We start from the raw sequence: 22414 nt of genomic DNA on the forward strand, positions 1-22414 counted from the left end.
TGATGGAGGCGGGCATCTGGTCAACGCTCGCAGTGATCGGTGCCACTCGAGATGAGCCTTCAGGGCAGCACTCTGAGAGCCCCCCCCCCCCCCCCCCCCCAAATACAGGCTGAGTGACTTTGAATGTGAAGGATGAAGTGTGATTGATTGAGACCCTGTTGTGTTTGGAGGTGGATTTGTTAGCATGTTGCTAACAGCTGCTAGTCCATCCTGCTGGGCACAGACAGGGCAACGGGTGTGTTGCCAAAAATGCTGTTTTCTTCTCTTCCATTGTCTTGTTTTTCTTTAGATTTATTCATTTTTCGTCCATCATATTTCATGAAGAAGTAGGATGTGTGATCTGTGTTTGCTAATTTGTCCATTATAACAGCCAGAAAGAGTGGAGTTCAGGGGATGGCGGCCGTTTGCCTTAAATATGTTTATTATGAAATAGTACAGTATGGACGGTGACGATATTCAGCTTTAAATTACTTCTGGAGGTTAAATAAATAAAGTTAAATAAAGAGATGTTCTCCTCTTTTTCTTCGCTGCTTGCATTTGCGACGGCAGCGATATTGATTCAACATAAGGGCTGATCTGAGGTCAGCTTCGTGAACAGAAGTGGGAGGTTTTTTTTTACATTGAAGACGAGTAAGATTAGCATATTAATAGTTTCTAGCTCCTCCTGCTTCTCCAGCAGCTTTCTCTCTCTGTCTCTCTCATTCCCACTCAACTTTCCTTCAGTGCTGCTGCCCTGTCCTCTTCTTCCTCTGATTCTCCCTGAAATAATATCTCTCTCTCTCTCTGCCTCTCTGTCTCTGTCTCTCTCTCTCTCTCTCTCTCTCTCCCTCTCTCTCTGCCTCTCTCTCTCTGTCTCTCTCTCTCTCTCCCTCTCTCTCTCTCTCTGTCTCTGTCTCTCTGTTTTGTTTCCTTTGTTTTTCAGACTCCCTCTTCTCTCTCACTTTCTTTTTCCAGGAGAAGGGGATAACTTTCAGTTTGTGTGTCACTGATCACAGTATTTATCTCTCCTTCTCTGCGTCGGCTCACGAACTGAAGTTGGATTTGCCTCCGAAGTCTTCTCACCATCACAGGGACTCTAACTGAGTGAAATAACCTGAATCCTCCACTGAGCAATGGACGCTTCACTCTTCCAAGGCAACTGCGTAACTATGGAGTGCAGGCATGGAGCAGAAATTGGGCAAAAAAACAAACAGTGAATTGTCATCAGAGAGGGGCCACTGAGGAGCAGAAGTCTGTGGATGAAGCTGACTTTACATCTGCATGGATCTTTCTCGCCTTGTGCGACTGTCGATAACAGGAAAGGATTAAGAAGACAAACAACAACAACCTGTTTTCATAAATGTTCCCTGTGTTTTTTATGGCATCTTCACACTCTATACAAAGTGTCAACGGACCAGGACATTGAGATCCACCCCGCTAGAAGTAACTGTTGGCTAACGAAGCTGTCGACAGAAGTGGGAGACAAAGATTTCTGCCTCAGAGACGGAGTGTGTGTGTGTGTGTGTGTGTGTGTCTGTGAGTTTGGGTTGTGTGAGTGTGCTCTTGCAGTTGTGTCAGGACCTTGGTGTGTGTGTTTATTTATGTAGCTTCTGTACACGAGAAGTTGTGTGTGTGTGTGTGTGTGTGTGTGTGTGTGTGTGTGTGTGTGTGTGTGTGTGTGTGTGTGTGTGTGTGTGTGTGTGTGTGTGTGAGAGTGATGCGAGGCTGTGAGACCGCTGGCTGTCTGTCTGTCCTCGGTGCAGACGGACACAGGGAGGGACAGACATGTGTTTCCATGGCTATGAGCAGCTGTAGCCCCTTTCCCATGTGTTGGGACAGAGGTATGAATGAAATCTCCTTTGCGCGCGCACACACACACACACACACACACACACATACACACACAACACACACAATCAAAAGTAGCAATCCCCTCCACAGTGTGACATCTGACTCCATGGGAACTGACTTGGTGTACAGCCAAAGCTACTGTTGCTTGGCATTAGTCGCGTGTGTGTGTGTGTGTGTGTGTGTGTGTGTGTGTGTGTGTGTGTGTGTGTGTGTGTGTGTGTGTGTGTGTGTGTGTGCGTGCGTGCGTGTGTGTTTGTGTGTGTGAGAAAGAGAGAGAGGCATGTTTAGGTGCTGAAAGAGTGATTTGTCAATACGAAGCTCTTTACCATTTAAAATTGTCAGAGTAACATGGAAGTACATATTTATCTCACTGTGATATATCCCTCAACAACTCTACAGTCTCTCCTCTGAGGTGTGTGTGTGTATGTGTGTGTGTGTGTGTTTCAGTCAATGCTCTCTCCGTCTCTTCCTCTCAGCTGTAATTACCTGCTAGAACATATAAATTTCCCTTCAATGGAGGCGAGAGGAGGAGAAGCACAGGACTACAGGGAAGCAGAAAAAGAGAGAGTGAAAGAGATCTCACCATCTTCTTTTCTACACAGCGTCATGATTACAACAGCGCACACAAACACGTCGGGCATTCCCAGTCGAAGTTGCCGTGAAATTGCAGGAAGTGTGTCAATGTCACGACTTCTTATTCAGGAAAAACGTCAGCCTGAGGTGCATTGTCTCTGTGTCACAGGCACAGGTGGTTACATATTGAGCCTTGACCCTGACTGTATCTCTCGCTCGCTTTATTTCTCTCTCTGGTATTTCATTGTTCGGTGTTTTTCATCAATTTTTTTTCTCCCCAAAGAACGTCATATCCCAAACAGACATTTGCCGCACAAAGTTTATTCTACAAGAGCAAGATTCAAGTCCACATTACAAATGCATCAGCTTGTAATGGACAGCAGAGAAAAGTCCATTATTACCACAGTATACAAACTAGAACTGAAACAGGTAGTTGATTCATTGATTCGTAGATTGACAGAAATATAATTGGCAACTGTTATTATAATAGATGACATGTTTCTGCCATTGTTAAAAAAACAAGTCTCTGGGTTTCGGACTGCTGGTTGCTCATAACAAGCAACGTGAAGATGTCGCCGGATGCATTAGGATACATATATATTGACCAAAGGATTAATCAAGAGGAGAATCAGCAGATTCATCTGTGACGCAAATGTTAGTTACGTAATGAGTAGTTCTTACGGGCATTCTATGTATGTGTATGTGAGGCAGGAGTAAATGTAAGAAAAAGATCTTTCCTCTCTTTTATTCTGGCTCATTTCACTCATGTCCGATCTTCTCTCTTCTCCTGCCCAGAATATGACAGACACCTAGCGGCAGCAGTGTCAGCAGGGAAAACCATGGCCACGGCCTACCTGGACCCCAACCTGAACCACGCCCTCCTGGGAGGCGCCAAATCACGACTGAGCGCGGGGGCGTCGGACCGAACCATGGCTGGCTCCGTGGACAGGGTCCTGAAAGTCTTCCACCACTTCGAGACCAACACCGAACACAGCTGCTGGTCCTCCAATATCAGATATGGAGACGCAACGGATGTCAAGGTAAGAAGAGACGCTCGCTTTCATGTCCCACCACATACTGAATGTATATATGAGGAGAATTCACTCAAAATGACGACTGGCAACCTTTTGGTGGCGCTAGAGGAGTCAGGAAATTACCACAGTCAGCAGAATTCATCCTCCAGGTTCAGATATTTCAATCTGAAGCAAAGTATCTTTATCCTTATCTGCTCTGATGGATTCTCAGCACACACACAGAACCTCAGGTCACGCTCTCTCTGTGTGTACGTGTGTGTTTACTTTTAGATCCACTCCCATGATGCAGAAACTACTTAGCACTGCTCAAACGTTCGTGGTCGTACAGGATTCGTCACTCCAAATCTCCCCTCCTTGCGTCCCCTTCAGTATCTAGGTCAGACCCCCCCTAACGTTGGCAACACACATGGTTGTGTGAGCATTATCATGCATGTGTGTGTGTATGACGTCTGTCAAACTTGTTTGGGTGGTAACGTCACGTGAAATCACCAACACACACGCGTTGACTCATGCCCTCACTGACCCGATGCAAAAACATCAGCACAGTTGGCTCACTGATATGAGGGACTGACTTTTGGTCCACTGACCATCTTTGTTTTATTCATCACTCACTGCACTGACAGACATGTGTTGACCCACCACAGATGAAGGGGGAACTGCTTTGTAATTTAGCCCAAGAGTATCTGCTGAATGTATTACTGCATCTTTTATTTTGTACTTAAAGTTCATGTAACATGTGCAGGGGGAAGCCTGTCACGTACAATTGTTGCTCTTTGTTTCCAGGGAATCATCCAGAAGATTCTTGACATTCACAAAGTGCGCTGGACATCTTGTTTCGGCCTCCGTCTCAGCAACGGCCAATCCAGAGACCAGGTGCACTGGCTCCACCCCGATATGGGCGTGTCCCACGTCAGGGAAAAATATGACCAGGCACGCCCAAATGAGGAGTGGAGGTGAGAGAAGAGCGTTATCTACGAATACAGCACGTGATTGCCACAGAGCTGCTGTGATTTGATTGGCTAACGGGCGGAGTTGTTGTAAAAGTCGTGTCAGACCAGATTTTGCTCTGTAGAGTGCGCTGCCAGGAAACAGTTTGGGAAGGGGTTGGGAGCATAAACTGTGGGCACTAGCGTGGCCAGTGGACGAACAACAGCACATAGTTAAATTATATTATATTGTGCTTCTTATCAGCCAAGCAGTGTACAAATATAGGACATAGTAGAGGTGTAAATGTTATCATCAAGTCAAAAAAGACACTTTTTAACCAGTTTTATTTATTGTTCATTATTACGAACTTCAGTCAAAGTCACTGTCTCCTCAAACAGCTAGCATCAGCAGTAGCGGAGTAGATTTATCGCAAACAACGTTAACAATAATACGACCCATCTGTTGTGTGTGTTTGAGTTGGTCTGGCAGTTTGGATGTTAATGCACTGGTATATATTACGTTTGTTGTGGCGGTCTGGGTGCTGATGCCATTGTGAGGTAGAGACCTTTTGCTCCGTGGCCGTAAAACGAGAGAGAGAACCAGATGCCGGCTTTGTCTGACAAAGTCAACAACTGTCTCCGTCTCTGTCTCCGTCTCTCCTCCGTTGATCTTGCAATCAGTCTTCTTATTTGCATTCTTGCATATCAGTCGCCTCCTCGCCTCCTTCTGTCTCTTCCTCTCCCTACTCCTTCTCTACTTCTCCTGCTCATCACTCTCCCTTTTTCTTCTTGTCCACTGTAGGTATGAGTTAAGGATCCGGTATCTTCCAAAGGGCTTCGTGCAGCAGTTTACAGAAGACAAACCCACACTCAACTACTTCTACCACCAGGTAGACACACACACACACACACACACACACACACACACACACACACACACACACACACACACACACACACACACACACACACATATTTAATGTTCTGCCAGCAACGAGCTACCAGCTGAGACATATGGCACTGCTTGAAGGGCCGTGTGTGTGTGTGTGTGTGTGTGTGTTTGCATTCTGCTAATCTAGGTCACCAGGACCGTGTGTGTGTGTGTGTGTGTGTGTATTTGTGTGTGAGATGGATGGCTTGACATTTGTTGTTTGTAGCAATGAACGTGTTGATGAACATGTTTTTGTGTGATGTGCGTTTGCGTCCCCCAGGTGAAGAACGACTACATGACAGAAATCGGGGAACAGGTGGAACAAGATGTTGCTCTGAAACTGGGTTGTCTAGAAATCAGGTGGGACGTGCTCTTTTAGGACTTTGTGCACGAATAACTCAAAGCTACGATGTACTACACACTACTGTAGTTCTTTATGTTCGATGTCGAGCGTCTTTTTACAACAAGCCAAACTCTTTCGGTCTAATCAAGTTGTTTATCCTGTAACTGTTGGTGAGGTTTTGACCTCTTCTGTCTTTGTGGACTTTGTGAAGTTGTAGCAGGGATCCCTGTGCTGCTGAAACATAAAACCTGAATAGTTTTTAAACACATTTGACGAACTTTAAATCATGTGTGTGTTCACACTGAATGTATCTGACCTCATTGTCTCTCTGTGTCCTGCTGCTTTCAATTCCAGGAGGTTCTTCAAAGAGATGAGAGGAAACGCCCTGGACAAGAAATCCAACTATGAACTGTTAGAGTAAGTATTCTCCTCCTGAGCTCACAAGCTTTCTGCTACATCACATCCTTCCTCTAACTGGAGATGTTTTCGAACCCTGCAGAAGTAACAACACAGTGTGTTTGGTAGAGGGCTCCTATGCACGTCCTAGAAATCTGGATGAGTGGAAAACAATAGAAAGAATTGAAATCAGACAATCACACAAAAGTCTGGAAACGTTTAAACATTGTTTTTTCATTGACTGGTGCTGCGAAAGTCTGCCGTGTAGCTGCACTTATCTTTATTCAACACTGTTCATTCACTCACTCAATCACCTTGTTTGGGTTTCGGCTGCTCTGTCGATGTAAGCTCCCCGTGTTGATCCACCACCATCTCTGCTGGATGGACGTGGATGAACATTAACAAACTTAACGAGGCTCGGCTCTAACGTGATCACATTCCAATGAGCTGCCCTCTTCCAATGGAGTCTTTCTTTCTGTCCGTCAGCCTAACAAGCTCTCCAATTAACAGAGAGGAATGCCCTCTGTCTGTCCACCAACATCTCTTTGTCTCTCCTCTTTGTCCTCTCAGTCCTCTTCTGTCTGTCTGTCTGTCTCTAGACCTCATCCTTCATGTCCGGCTGCTTTTCTCCTGGGTTCTAGCTGTCTTTGTTTTCTCTCCATGTCTCTCTCTCTCTCTCTCTCTCTCGCTCTGTTGATTGGAAAAAGATGTTGTGTCATGCACAGTTTAAACCAACAAGAGAGCAAGAGAGAAAGTGCTGTCAGGCCTCTGAAGACACCGAGCTGACAGTTGGCTGCCGGGGCTCTTGTTAAGTGGTCGATGTTAGCTTATAGATTGTGGGAAGTGTCTGTTTTTTTCACAAACGACAACAATCCATCTTTTGATTTTCTGTGTCCATAATGTCCGAATAATTCCTTTATTCATTTTCAAGAGGTTTCACGTTTGCTCTGTAGGTTACGCTTGTAATTAATTCAAATTAATTAACTGGAAGTGTACTAATTGAACACTGTCTCTATTTTCCACCATAATTTGTGCCAATTACATAGTTCTTTCCAGGAAATCTCTCACACATTATTGGGAACTTATGAGGAGATTACAGACCCATATTCTCCAAGTATAAAATAAGATAGCCTCAATAGATTAGCCATGTTTGTTTTGTTTGTAGTTCTACACGGTTGTCTGTCTCCTGGTTGTTATGCAGCCACTGCACATGTGCATGTTTGAGACCAGTTGGCTGTCGTCCTTGTGGTCTGTGGCCTTGTGGCCTTCATCCGCTGTGCTTGTTCTCGTTCAGAGCCTTTTATTTTCTGTTTGTTCGCCCTGTGATGTACACAGCTTTGATATTTGATATTGAGAGAGAGGGAGAGAACCGTTTTAGGGGTGACACACAGCGTGTTTTATCCTTTCATAGACGTGATGATGGACAGCCCCAAGTGAAGTATTTACGCGTGTTTGCCATAGAGAGTATAATTAAAGAAAAGCCTGATAACCAGAGGGAAGCGCTATCTGTCTGTGATTTACGACTATAATTGACTGATATTTGTTGGAGAAATAGGATGACGTAAGCTCTCAGCCTTTCCCCCACTCTCTCTCTCTCTCTCTCTCTCTCTCTCGCTCTACTCGTTCTCTCGTCCTCCCCCCCTGTGCTCAGTCCTCTCTCCAGAGTTTGAATCATTAGTTAGCTTCCTGTTTTAGCTCTGCACATCTTTCTTTGTCTCTGCGGTCTCCCTCTCTTTGTACTCCTCCCTGCCTCTCTCCATCCCTCTCTTTTTCTCTCTCTCTCTCTCTCTCTGTTTTTCCTCAGCCCCGTCTCTTAGGAAAAGATGAGTCGTGCTCTGCATTGTCAGCACTTAGTCGCGGCTTTCTGTTTTATGTTGCTCGTCTTCAGTTGCCCGTCCCGCGTAACACTATCTGTCTGTAGCTATTGTGGGTAGTTTCTCTGCAAAAGGGAAAAAAAAGAAAAAGCAGCTGAGATCAGATAAAGACCAAAGTGTTTGTCAATTAACATTCCTCAGTGTAATTACAGCGTAGTAATCATGCTGCTCTCTTCCTGCCGTATTTCTCTCTTTCCAGGAAAGACGTTGGTTTGAGGCGCTTTTTCCCAAAAGACCTGTTGGATTCAGTCAAGGTGAGAATAATTAGAGATTTGAACAATGCAATATGTCTGGTTTCTGAAACAAACACTGTCTTCACTTTCTCCTCTTGAAATATTTGTTGACGAAATAGTTCAGTAGGAGGGTTTCTGATCAAAATGTGGGCGTCCTGGTAAGCAGCTGCTATCCTATTGGCCCATCTGCTCCGCTGGAGTTGCTCGATTACTAAAACAAAAGTAACCACCGTGTGTGTGGTTTATGGGCAGCTCCCTCGTCTGAGCGAACGCTCCTCTGGAGCCGACGTTCTGAACGTGCTACTTGATGTGTTATCAGACCCGCGCTGGCCTGGCTGACAAAGCGAGAAGCAGTCCAAGACTCGGCACGAGTGAAGCGAAACGTTGGCCAACCAGTTTAGTTGACTGAGAAAATGAATAGGAAAATGTGATACTTTTACCAGAGCCCTACTTACGCATTATATATAGATGAGTGTGATGAATGTAGTTTTCACCAACGAAGAATCACTGTTCTGCAAATCTCATCGTTACAGGAATAGTTTGACAGTTTGGAAAATACCTTTTATTCGCTTTGTCTGTCCAGTAAATATAAAGATAGCTGAGCTGATCACAATGGACAGTTGATTTGTAGTTCGGCAGACGTCGGTTGTGGACGTTTGCATGTGACGGCTGGGTGTGCGCCCGCACAATGAACAGCATCTGTGGCAGTGATGCATTTACGGCACGCGTTTATAGGGGAGGGTCTTGGTGTGAAAGAAAAGGCCCCGGTGACCCGAAAAGGTCTCGATGTCAACAGGCGGGCGGACAGATGCTCTGCAGAGGGAGAAAAAGTGTGTTTGTGTGTGCGTGACCCGGAGGTCATGTTTAAACCCACTTTCTCTTTCCAACAATGAGGAGGGAGGAGGCGGCGGCTCCTTCTGGGTCCCCCCCCCCCCCCCCCCGTATGTCAAGCCCCGCTGACTCCCCCCTCATCACCGACTCTACCTCCTACCCGCTCTCATTTTCTATTTTCTACGACAACACACGCTCCCCTGAGTTCTGCTCTCTAAGATGCACTCAGTGACACATGTGTAGCCACACATCTGCACATCTGACTTCATTGTAGATGTCTAGACTGATGTCATTTAATGGTGGCTTGTATATGATACATGCGTGACACATTTAAATGAATGCAAGAAAAAGTGTATTTGTTACTTGCGTTTAATATCGTACATTAGGAGTTAAAACAGTTAATGTGAATCAAATGACAAGTGTCTGACACATCTGCTCTTACACACATATATTCCATATATACATGGATGTGTGTGTGTGTGTGTGTGTGTGTGTGTGTGTGTGTGTGTGTGTAAGAGAGAGAGAGAGCACAGCTGTCTTTTACGTTTCCGTTTTCCGTCGTTCACTCTGGTGAAAGAGAACGGTCGTCATTTAATGGGATGATTCAGCCTCAATGGACTCTACTTCCACACACACAAACCCAGGAGCAGGTGGCTCTGGTAGTAAACAGTGACTGACGTTAGCTGTGGTGAACGCTTTATAAAGAGCAAAGTGTGTTCATTTATATTGACAGGCTGAGCAGCAGATTTAGTAAAACTGACCTTTAGTGGCTCTGTAGACCAAAGTTTGATCAACCAGCCCCGAGCTTGAGCCGAGGGGTCTGTGTCCTCCTCGTCCGATTGATAACTTACTGCATTACTCTCCACTTCGTCAAACCAAGGATTTTAGCCTGAAAACTTTTTGGTGATATTGAAGTGAGATCTGTTGTCACTTGAGCACAATCATCAATGAAACACAAAGTCTGAAACGAGGGCCCCCTGTGTCGAAACTCTTCACACAAAAACCAAGAACACTGAAGTACAAAATATCTTCCATCTCTTGCAAAAACAATACTTCATCATTGTGTGTTTCCTTCTGTAAACAGACTGATGAATGTTACAAAAAGGTAAAAAAAACTTTCTGTATTCTGTCTGTGACTGGCCAGCACAGCGACATACCTGGTCAGCCTGGTGATGGGCGATGGAGATAGCTACTGGCAGCGCTTCCTCGCAGGAAGGGTGGACACTTCTGACTGACTGTGTGTGTGTGTGTGTGTGTGTGTGTGTGTGTGTGTGTGTGTGTGTGTGTGTGTGTGTGTGTGTGTGAGAGAGAGAGAGAGAGGCTGGTGGAATTCGAGGAATTAAAACACAGATCCTATCAAGAGCACGGAGAACACACAAATAAGCGCACACACATTATATTCTGTTTGTTATGACATCTGTTGAAATGACACGCACACACACACACACACACACACACACTCACAGGAACATTGTAGATAAGTGTGTGTGTGTGTGTGTGTGTGTGTGTGTGTGTGTGTTTCTTGATTCCTTCAGGCTTATTGACTCAACATCTGGCAACAGCGCTCTGAACTGAAATGAAGTGCAGATATTCATGCTTTTATTTACAAATGAATAATAGAAATAGATAGTTGTTCAACTAAATGGTGAGTAAAAGATAATTAAGGCTTAATTGTCACTATGTGAACGATTCTGCCCTCAAAGAGTTTAATACAAAGTGAGGAGTTACACCCATTTGACATCTTCTGGGCCTCATTAGACTCACCTAACATCAGTCAGGGGCTTCTGTCTAAGGCAGGTCAATAAATCAACACAGTTTGCGGTTTTAATAGTTAACTGTTCATTTATTTATTTAGTGTAGAATGACCTCAATGTGAAGAACCAGTCTACTGTAAATCCACACGTGCTTTTTTTCAGCCTGGTTTGTCATGCACTAAATCCCGTCTAATCTTTATCTTAATCTTTATCTTAATCTATATACGGGCAGCTATTTATAGTTAGTGTCTGTACTGTAAACGTGCTTGTGTGCTGTGTGTTTATGTGTGTTTGTATAACGCTGTCATCTACATTTGACTGCCCTAAATCCTGAATATTTGACCATGAATATGTATAAAAGCTCAAGATCATATGAGGGGTGGGGGGGTGAAAAGGCTCTTTGGCCAGGGGTGAATTCCTCTTCATATAAGTCGCAATGTTTTAATGTATACATCAGAGGAAGAGGATCACATATGACATTGTGTTCATGTGTGTGCGTGTGTGTGTGTCGTGCATCTTTACGTCCAGAGAATAATGAAAAGTGTTGCTAAATGGATTTTCTTTCTGTCAGCTTCCCATCTGTCTATTCTCTATGACGCGAGCAACCTAAAATAATCAGGTCTGAGAAACACAACTCGTCTCACCGTGAGTCTGTGTGAGCGCCTCCATACGGAGACATCTGAGTTACACGACAGATGAACGGGCAGAGTGGTGTTTAATTGAGTGGTAACCAACAGTATTAATGTCTCCTTGTGAAGATATTGATCTGAACTCGGCGTGCGCCTGGAATGAAGTGCTGAGGTCAATTTGATTGGAATCAATTATTCAATCAATGTTGTCCTCTGTCACTCTGCGCCCTCACATGCACACACACAAGGCATGCACTCGTGCCTCCTACTCTTTTCATACACAGTTGAAGATTTTCTTTGAGTTTAGTCTAGTTCTTATATCATTTTTTCTCTCCTCTCTTCAGGCTAAAACTCTTCGAAAGCTGATTCAGCAGACATTCAAGCAGGTCGCCAATCTCAACGACGAGCAGTGCATCCTGAAGTTCTTGGAGATACTCGCGCCGATCTATCGCTACGACAAGGAGTGCTTCAAATGTGCCCTCGGGGTACGTTTCTTCCACTCTTGTCTTCTGGGTTTTTGAAGCTCCGGTTCGTTGTGTTAGGCTGCCCTCTTCTGGTGGCACCAGGCTCTGCATGTATCCCAGAGGTGGTGTGGTGCCACCGAGTGTTATATGATTCACAGTGTTGATTAACTCGTATGCCCGCTCTTCTCTCTAACAGTCCAGCTGGGTGATCCAGGTGGAGTTAGCCATCGGGCCAGAGGAAGGGATCAGCTACCTCACGGACAAGGGATCCACGGTGAGTTCACAGATAGCACTTGATTATTTGATTATGAATAAATATGGGTATATTTAGCCCCGTTTAACTCTTTCTGTGTTCCTCTCTCTGTCCCCAGCCAACCCATCTAGCTAACTTTAACCAAGTGCAGTCCATCCAGTACTCTGCCATGGAGGAGAAGGACAGGAAAGGGATGCTACAGCTCAACGTAGCCGGAGCTGCTGAGGTATGAGTACCCTGTCTGACTGTCTCTCTGTCTACGTATTGAAATGTGCTCGTGCAAAACTCAATGAGTTGCAGCAACTCAAACTTGTAACTTTTGACATTTTAGACATCTGTTATTCTGCTTTGTCACTATGATAAATAGATAATTCTCATTGCTCCTCCTTTTATGTAATCTACCTTTATGGAGGACACACTTTCCCTCGACCTGTCTGAAATACACCTCGAGAATTTCTACCTTTCCCAAGATCAACTTGATGTACTGAAATACTGGGAGTTTAGTTGTGTTTCTTCTCGAAAGTGTATTCAATCTCGTACTTTTAGAGGAATCTGTGAAGCTGTGAAAAGGACAGAAGAATGCAGGTTTTCTCACTCTAAAGAGTTTTATTGGTATTATTTGTTGAGTAATGATGACTGCTTTGGCCTCGAATGACACTAAAGACCTGCCATGCGCTGTGTCCATCACGGTGCATAGCGTGGTTACTCGGCCCTCTGTGAGTGAGTGAGGGGCTGCGATGGATCCAGTGATTGGTTTTCCATGTATTCATTCCACATACTGGTTATGCTCACGGAGGAAGGGTTTCATAACACACGTGTGTGGTGTCATTCTGTTTAATTGACTTTTATAGTATTGGATTTACTTGCACACACACACACACACACACACACACACTGTGAGAGAGAGCAGATTTCCCATGACGCAAGGAGCAGCTGGAACCCCCCCCCCCCCTCCCCCACTGTGCTGTTATGTGTAGGAGTAAATGTGTGTGTCTGTGGAGATAATGGCTCTTTGTAACAGGCCTGCCACTGTGTGTGTGTGTGTGTGTGTGTGTGTCTGCAGCCTCTCACAGTTACGACAGCATCGCTGACCATGGCAGAGAACTTGGCCGACTTGATTGACGGTTACTGTCGGCTCATCTCGATGGAAAGTCACTCGTTCATCGTCAGATTTCAGAAAGGTATGAAACCGAAGATACCGCCTTTCTGTCCCGCGTGATAACCTTCTTTTCAAACTTTACGGTCAATACATCAAAATGTAATACCGTGTGCAGCAGAGCGTCCTGCAACATCCTCCATGTTGGCAAGATATCAAAAGCTTCTTGTGATTTGAATATTGCAACTTTCAATATCGCCAAATTGTTATATCTAGTGCTCTCTATTTAAAGAGAGAGTTAGTAATAAGTTGCGCAGCGCTGCTATTTAATAAATACTATGTAATACACTGAACTACATGCTGGTTGTATACTTCATGTATCTATTCTATTGCTGTGTCAGGAATGTGTTTTGTATGCACGGGAGTTAAAGCTTCACATTACTCATTCCTGTGCAGACGATTTGTGTTTTTGTCCTCTAGAGGGAGAGAGAGCCCTGCCCTCCATCCCAAAGTAAGTACCTGTCTCCTTCTTAGTGTTGCTCCAGTAAATCCTTCATCTGTCTCGTGCACGTATGAAACGTTGAGCTGTGTTTTACTCGCAGGCTTACCGGTCCGGTTTCGGGGACTTAAAAAAAAAGAAGAGCTTTAAACTGTTGGCACGGTGCCAGGCGTGTCGTAAAAAATCATCGATCTGATTCACCGATAATGAAAATAATCAGTCAGTTGCAGCCCAGTGGTCTTACATTATCACGGCAGTGTCCATTAATATATTGCATCAGCACTCAACAGACAATCCGTTTTGAAAAGGTTTCTATTTACCAATAACTCAGCCAAGAGAAAAACGTGACAAAAACTGAATTTGAGCCTTTTTATAGTTTTTTTTTGGCTCATGACAGCAGGGCCATTTTTTTTTGGGGGGGGGGGGGGGGGGGGTTATTGTGTTTGTTTATCCGTGACCGTAGAAGCTCGGACGCTTCGTTCACTTGATCAAATTCAAACACTAACCGTTTTGTTTATTTTTTGGTCATTTCAACTCAAATCTCTCTCTTTCTCCTCTTTCGCTCCATCTGTGGTCAAATAAGGAGATACGTTTAGGAGCCAAATATTTTCCACTTAGGGTTTTTAAACACTTGGGTAGTCTCCTCCTCTCTCTCTCGCTCGCTCTCTCGCTCTCTCTCACTCTCTCGTTCTCTCTCTCGTTCTCTCTCTCGCTCTCTCTCTCTCTTTCTCTCTGCCTGTTGTGGTTGTGATGTAAAGATGGTAGTAAAGCTCAGATGACCCAGACGGAGAGACCACTGCAGAGGCAGAGAGATAATTGAAACAGTCGGTGTTAGTTTACAGAGGCTGTGAGATCTGACTTTAACAATCCCTTAAAGCTAGGTAGGATGATGTTATATCTGAGCATTTAAGGTGTTTGACTTTTGTCTAATTTGTTTCTTTTTCTTCTTTTCTAGGTTGTCCAACAATGAGAAAAAGTTAGAAGCCGTCAGGAGCGGAGTGAGAGCCATCTCTGTCTCGGGTAAGAAAAAGATGACATGTTTAGGAGCAAGACGTACACAGTCTGACAGCTTTGTTGGCTCCAACGACTCTCTTTCTTTCCGTCTTTTCATTTCCTCCAACATCTGTTTTCTCTCTCATTGTTTTTCTTCTCTGTTGGGACTGCCTCTCCCTCTGCCTCACCCCGTCCTCTCTTGTTTACTTCCTCACCCCCTTCTCTGTCTTCCACACATCTCCCCTTCTGTACTCATTCACTCTATTTTTTTATTTCTCTCACGCTGGTCTTTCTTTCCCGCCTGATTGGCCTGCAGACCTAGTGACATCGCCGTCTCCCAAGCCAACCAAGGCGCGGCGTTTCCTCCTCCCCTTTGTCTTCTGTTCTGATTCGCCGGCCAATGGTATCCTCCGCTCTCATTGGACAGTTAGTGGAGGAGCGTGTCCACAAAATTGTGATGTGGCGGAATAAAATGCCTGATTTGATGATCATTCTTATTGGGTAATGTTACATTGCAGTAAAGATGGTGTTCAGAAAAACCTCAGAGAAACAAGCCGACTGATGAAGTCAACAGGCTAGAATTGCACAATATATGCAGTTTAACATTTAAGAGTTGTTTAAAGGACTATTTTGTCTTCCTGGGTTGATTTACAGCACTAATCTGGCTCAGAAAAGGTTGAAAAAAATGCTATCGTCAAAATATTGACACCGTTTTGGTTGCTGTTTATGGATTTCCATATTTTCAATGCAAAATTAAGATGGTTTTGTGGTTGAATCACTTTCATCTGCTGCATCACGATCTCTCTTTTTGAGGGATGCCCTCTTCTACTAAACTATCTCTGTCCTCAGTGCCTGGTTGCTTTTGACTAATTCAGCCTCACGCAAACAAACAATAACTGTGTGTGTGCTGCAGCTTCTAACCAAGTCAATGCTCCTAAAGTAAGACTGGTAAACCAATGGAAACTCTGAATTGTGCAGTGCATTTGTTAAAACCTGAGGTTTTTCTCTGTTTTACTTCTCACACATTTGTGAACAAGTATTCTGTTTTGAGCCAACCTTGCTGACAAAGGCGACTACAGATGGATCTTTTCCTCTTTGAATGCTGTGACTGTAAGTAGCCAGTGCTGACATCCAGAGTCTCCGTTCAGCACATGCCTTGCCGTTGAGCTCACAGTTTGCTTATTTTTAATCATTATATTCAATGTTTTATGTCAGTTAATTCATGGTGGCCAAGTGTCACTATTCAAGTGTTCTCAAGCAGCCGAGCAGCACCAGCTCAGGGATGTAGTTCTACAGGTCGGGAAAATGAACAGATTATAACCCTAACAGTGTGTTTTAAGATCAGTCATGAAAGCCCAAAGTGTATCAATAGCAATCAGATTATCTGGAAGGGAAAACAAAAAAATTGTAATTCATCAATTTAATGATATCAGCAAAACAATACAGCCAACAAATGAAAGTGGTATCATCCTAAAATGTCAAACTCTTCCTTTAGGATTTGATCTCTCCTCCTTGTTTGGGTTAAGATTCTTAAGAGACCATTACAGGAATCCAGTCCTGTCTAGAAACTGCCGTGTAGTTCCACTGCAAGTGTAGACGTGTGAGAAACGTTGCTCATGAGCTGAGGACGGTGTGAGGATCTAACTCTGCCCTCTGTTTACATCACACCACTTGATCTCACAGGCTGCATCCTCCCGTCTCTCTGCTAAGCTGACATTAACTCTCTAACTCACAGATCTTCACAGCTTGAAGCAGACCTCATGCCTCATGGAAATCCTTCCAAATTGCTGTCATTTCTGGCATTAGTTTCACCTACATGTGTCTGGAAGTTGTGACCTCTTTCTCTTTCACCAGAGATGTTTTGAAAGCTTAACTAACTGCCCGCTGAGTGTTCGGCTTTGCAGATCCTGCAACATCTCCCGTGTTGTTTCAAGGCTTTGTGCTCTAACCGCTCTCTCTCTCTCTCTCTCTCTCTCTCTCTCTCTCTCTCTCTCTCTCTCTCTCTTCTCCGGTCTGCCTCCTCCTCGCTGCTTTCTCTCTCTCTCTCTCGCTCTCTCTCTTTCTCTCTCTCTCTCTCTCTCTCTCTCTCTCTCTCTCTCTTCTCCGGTCTGCCTCCTCCTCGCTGCTTTCTCTCTCTCTCTCTCGCTCTCTCTCTTTCTCTCTCTCTCTCTCTCCGCTCTGCCTCCTCCTCGCTGCTTTCTCTCTCTCTCTCTCTCTCTCTCTCCTCCTCCTCCTCCTCCTCTGCTGTCCCATTTCCTGCATGCTCTCCCGGACCCCGCAGAGGATCTTAGTGGGGATGGTAAAGTTGTGCTGTTGTTTATCAATCTCTCTGTTGTCCCTTCTTTATGGTCCTCACTCCACCAACACACTGCAGCCTCCTGGGAACGGGTAGCATGTGTGTGTTGGTGTGTGGGTTGATGTTTATGCATGCATTGCTACATCTTTAACAATGACGCTGTGTGTGTGTGAGTGTGTGTGTGTGTACGTGCTGTGTTGTGTACATATAGAGATGCAGAATGAAAGGACGTTTTAGCTGAATGTTTCCCATGTTTCAGTGATTTGAAACATGAATGTATCGCTCGTAGCTTTAATTTAATGAGTTTGATCTGTTTGTAGCAAGAGTCAATATATTTCAGGATTGTTTTTAAGATGTTTGGGTCTGAGTGTATTTGTGATTATTTTTAAAGTGGACTACCACTACATTTGAAATATGTCTCCTTTTAACCACATGAATGACATAAAAAGCAGAATTTGGAAATGAAGTGGTATTTCTCTTTAAGGGAGCTTCTCCAAACTCTCTCTCTCTCTCTCTCTCTCTCTCTCTCTCTCTCTCTCTCTCTCTCTCTCTCTCTCTCTCTCTCTCTCTCAGAGAAAATCAAGCACACGTGTACTGACATATATTCATGCACACAGAGTGGAGTAGGGAGAGGTTTGCTGGATTCAAGAGCGGGTGCATTCCTGGCTATAATGGGCTAACTAGCGCACGCACGCACACACACACACACACACACACAGAGTATCTCGCCACTGAAAGCAGAAAGAGACAGAGTCAGGCCAGTCCGACTTGGAAAGGGTTGATTCTTTAGAACAAATCTCAAACCATGTGAGCGAATATGCAGCAATACAAACAATGGACTTCACAGTACAAACTAAGAAATATGTATAAAAATATACAGAACTGAAACAATTTTAGTAATCTGCTGATTTAAGTGCAAGAAACAAGTTAGACAAAGTTAAAGAAACTGTTTGAAATCAGCTGGAAGCATTTAATCATTGCACGCAGGGAAACATTGGAAAAACTTTCTGGATAAATAAAAAGCGAAATGTTTGATAGTTGCTGAAATGTGTTTTATTGAATAAACTATGACCGATGAAAGCCACATTTTGCAGAGATGCAATGTTGTATATAATCAGTTTACCTAATGAAACACATGTTAGCAGCAGCAACCAGAGCGTTTGCTTTTCTTTCAGATCATATAAAGGTATTGTTAGCGGCACATTAAAGGCTTTCCTTTTCTTTCATGTGAAACATAAATCATGCACAGCAATGGTTTAGCAAAAGTCCTGCCTACTTGATTAAAAGTTCAAACTGGGATATTGCACCGGTAACGTAATACTAGTAACGTTATAACCTCAAAGCCTTCCGTGTTTCATTCATCTTTTCCTCAAATGAACAGTTGGACACTGAAACACGCGTATTTGCTTTTAGAGTTGCATGGAACTGCTGACACACCTCTCTCACAACTGCTGACCCCCTGCTTCTAGTCTTTGTGGAGAGCTAAGCTAACTAGCTTGATATTTACTGTGAGGACAAGAGAGTGGTATCAATCTTCTCTTCTAGCTCTAAATGTATGTTTTCCCCAGAATGTCTTTTAGCATTAAACATGTTCCAGTTGACTTTACTACGATCCAGTGCATTATTTAGCCTGCCTTATATTACAACAGTTTATTATTATATTACCAATGCTTTCTTCAGCCTATTCTACATGCAAAGCACTGCATATAATGATGATCTTGAGAAAATCAGCCACAGGCTTTAGAAAAGGATTTCTGATAAGTTTCAGGACACGTTCCCACAGAGCCTGATAAACCCCGGGCAGAGCTGTGAGGGTAGCGTTCAGGACAGCAGATGTTCGACTCTCGTTTCCAACAGCTGAGGCTGCACACTGATTTATTTTAAACACCACCATCTGGTTTGGATAGACTGGGTCCATCTTTCCCTCTCTTTTTTCCCCGCTGGCTCTCTCCTCTCTCTCTCCTCTCTCTCTCCTCTCTCTCCGTCTCTCTCTATCTATCGGATTCTGCACAGATTTGGTCCTAAACGTTGCCGTCTGCTTACATGGCGGCTACACTCACTATTTCTTTCTCTCACTCTTTTACTCTCTCTGTCCTTGCCTCCTTCCTCCTGCTTTCTCTCTCCTGTTCATTTTCTACTTTACTCTCTCGAGCGTTCTTCTTTCTGTCTTCGTCTCGTCTCTTTTTCTCTCCCTCCTCCTCCTCCTCCACCACAGTTTACTCCCTGCAGCCCAGCTGCTCTCACACAGACTGATATGCACAACACATGCTCAGCTGACACTCTCCGCCAAGTGTGTGTGTGTGTGTGTGTGCGCAGAGAGGGAAAGAGGAGCTACGTGGGTGTTGCTTTGGTTTGCGCAGGAGTTTGTCGAGACTCTTCGTATTTTATTCCTTAGTTTTATTGTGCAGTTTTGATTTTTACCACACACGTGTGTCTTTCTGTGTATTGGGAGACCCTTCATACCACAGCGGGCGCACGGTAAACGGAGCAACATGTGCATGATTTTCCTATTGTTTGTGTTTGTGTATTTGTGTTATTTTAGACTTGCCTGTGTGTGTGTGTGTGTGTGTGTGTGTGTGTGTGTGTGTGTGTGTGTGTGTGTGTGTGTGTGTGTGTGTGTGTGTGTGTGTTTTTCTTCTGCATGTATTTACCCTCTTTGTGTGTCTCATGTTACAGAGACCGATGACTATGCTGAGATAGTTGATGAAGAGGACACATACACCATGCCCTCCAGTAAGTAAATGATTCACTCTCTTTTCCTTTGTCTAACGTCTCCCAACCAAAGTCATGCCAAAGTACTTTGTGCTCAAGAACTGAGCTTCTGTTGCGCTGCAGCAGGGGATTAAGTTATTCTTCTGTCGGATGCTTACGTTCTCAAACTAACTTGTGATAACAAGCCGAGAGTGGCGTGAATCGTATCCAAGACACACACTCAAACAGGGAGCATCAGAGAAGTTGCATTACACCACTTTTTGGTTAGGTAGCAGCTAATCAACTGCGATCCAGTTTCAGCGTCTTCTATAAACAGCAGAGAGACCAGCTGGAGGTCAGAGAGGCTGCAGCTCGTGCTCTGGAACTCCGGTTTGTTTGCCACACATTGCATCTGTCAAATTCATTCATATGTTATTCAAAACCCCCGAATGTGCTGGTAAGCTTGGCTGTAGCCCCGTGAGTAATGGCGGTTTTAGCCCTCGGTTCCAATGCATTTAATGTGGACGTCTCTCGGTTAGCACAAAGTACTCGTGTAGCGCGTGGTCAACTTTGAAAATGGACTGTGTTCTTCTTTCCTCCCGCAGTCTTTTTCTAGTTCTTATTCATTATACTGCCGTTACGACTTTGTCTCTTTTGCTTTGATTCTTTCTGCAACCTCCTCTGAACAGACTTTCTACAGACTTCTGATATGTTTTCCTCCTCTGTGCTTGAGTTTGTACGTCTGTTCAAGTCATGCTGTCTGCTGTGTGTATAAAAAATGAAGCTGTATTACAGTAACGACTATATAGCAAACCTACTCCTGACCATTCTGTGGCCGTATTCTTTCATTAACTTCTTTATGAACAAAATGTCAGGTAAAGAGTGAAACGGGTCAGTTCTCTGTGTCTGCATATATCTGTGTGTGTTTAAACCTTAAAGCAGCTGTCTGGCTTTCTCCCGCTCTTCATCTCTCTTTCTTCCTCTTTCTCCCATCGCCGACACAGTCAGCTATGGAGTAGTTGAAGGTAAAGCTCCCTGTCTCTCCGTCGTTCTGTGCTACCGAAATGCCTTGCGATTCTACACTGTTCTTCACGTTTTTTTCTTTGCTAGGCACTTGACCTACGTTCTCGCCAGGCTAAAAATTAATTAGTATGAAATGATGTGGCTTTTTTTTTTTTTTGAGAAGTCAGGAACCAGTGCAGGACGATTTCTTACTGTTTGTCAAAGAAAAATACAAAGAGTCAAGGTACCGAATATCCAGGTTGTTTCTGACTTTGGCGTTCGTTTGTTCGTTGGCGTTCTGTAAAGTGCAGTTCATCTGAGTCTTGTGTTGAACATGAAAGGGAGAGCCGGTCCATAAACAATGCAAGATGTTACATCACAAACTGTTTAATCAGTGTCCACAGACCTCTGCAGCGAAACTATCTCACAGCATTTGCGTTGTTTATTGGCTTGGTTCTCATTTTATTTCACCATCCTGTTGGCAGTGACGTTTTAATTTATTATCATGGTCGTATGTTGTTGTTGTTCTTCAGTCATCTGTGAGTTATTTTGTGTTTGAAGCGGTTATGAATCCAACTGGCGTTTCGATTCATTTCAGTAAATTTCTTTCTAAAGATGGAATGTGATTTGCGTTTATCGGTCGGCTGAGTCAAACAGCCAAACTTTGTTGAGTGACAGATGAGTGAACTGGTGCAGGATGAGTTCCGGATGGTCCTGCGTGAAGCTCTTAAACTCAGCGTTTAGTCCGTTTTCACAGCGGCTGGTTGGCTGCTGACATTCACGCGGCACAGAAATGTTTACGACCTTTTCAACAAAGCGCAAATATTGTCAAAGCATGAGGATGTCACGTGCAACAATTACCGCTTTCATTCAAATTCCTGTGGACATACTCACTGAACATAGAAACGTTACTGCAGACACAGATCATGCTGAACACACTTCATCCAGTGTGTCCATTATATATCAGTCTTTTGAATATTTCACTCAAAAAGTCCACGTTTAGGCGCTCATCTATGCTTTGCTCTTGATGTTTGTATGCAGGGATAAACATCAATGATAACGGGACCCTGGTGTGCATGTAAACACAGATTTTTGTGAGCATTACTTTTTGTCATAGGTTTACCGTATGTTGGTGTGTTATTTTGTGTGGCAGTGTGCATGTCAAGTCAAGGTTTGTCTAGCTAGACGTGTTATGGGAAGGGAATATAATCTTGGGTCGAAATATGTTTTTGTGTGTATATTGTTTTATTTTAGTCTAATCTGATTACCAGTGGGTGGGGTTCATCAACAAGGACGATCATTTAACTGCCGGAAAGTTACAAAGTATCTTAACTTGCTTTTTTGTGACGGAAACAATCACCTGATCTCACCCAAATGTTCTCGTCCTGGTGAACTCCGTCCACGTGGTCCAACTACAGCATGTCACATGTAATGGGTTTTCCCAGTGTTTGCAGTGTATGAAAAAACAGCAGGTAAACGTATAAATCTCCCATCTTTCCACTTCTCTTCTCCTCTCCTCTCTTCCACTCGCTCAGCGCGGGATTATGAGATCCAGAGGGACAGGATCGAGTTGGGCCGCTGTATCGGAGAGGGCCAGTTTGGAGATGTGCACCAAGGAGTCTATAACAGCCCGGTATGTGGAAATACACACACACACACACACTGGTGCATGGGAACACTTTTTGTATACTAACTAATCGATCATAAGACATATGTAGGATAAATAGTTTGGTTGTTACTCTATTATCCAGCTAAAACAAACCATT

The 22414-nt window shown here is 44.1% G+C and overlaps 1 protein-coding gene across 3 annotated transcripts in view; it reads left to right on the plus strand.

Annotated features, from left to right (window-relative positions):
• LOC306791367 (focal adhesion kinase 1-like) overlaps positions 1 to 22414 on the plus strand; it is a 51541-nt gene that overhangs the window by 16354 nt on the left and 12773 nt on the right. For all 3 annotated transcript variants that reach the window (XM_079288036.1, XM_079288037.1, XM_079288038.1), the window contains 15 exons: positions 3199 to 3443; positions 4221 to 4390; positions 5166 to 5253; positions 5575 to 5654; positions 5992 to 6054; positions 8107 to 8161; positions 11699 to 11839; positions 12015 to 12092; positions 12190 to 12297; positions 13135 to 13252; positions 13624 to 13678; positions 14622 to 14686; positions 19632 to 19688; positions 20651 to 20671; positions 22184 to 22281. In XM_079288036.1, coding sequence (XP_079144162.1) covers positions 3243 to 3443; positions 4221 to 4390; positions 5166 to 5253; positions 5575 to 5654; positions 5992 to 6054; positions 8107 to 8161; positions 11699 to 11839; positions 12015 to 12092; positions 12190 to 12297; positions 13135 to 13252; positions 13624 to 13678; positions 14622 to 14686; positions 19632 to 19688; positions 20651 to 20671; positions 22184 to 22281 — 1398 coding nt within the window. In that variant the 5' untranslated portion in view covers positions 3199 to 3242. The remainder of the gene's footprint in view (positions 1 to 3198; positions 3444 to 4220; positions 4391 to 5165; positions 5254 to 5574; positions 5655 to 5991; positions 6055 to 8106; positions 8162 to 11698; positions 11840 to 12014; positions 12093 to 12189; positions 12298 to 13134; positions 13253 to 13623; positions 13679 to 14621; positions 14687 to 19631; positions 19689 to 20650; positions 20672 to 22183; positions 22282 to 22414) is intronic.

This window comes from Melanostigma gelatinosum (genome assembly GCF_949748355.1).
Source record: "Melanostigma gelatinosum genome assembly, chromosome: 17".
Lineage (NCBI taxonomy): Eukaryota > Metazoa > Chordata > Actinopteri > Perciformes > Zoarcidae > Melanostigma > Melanostigma gelatinosum.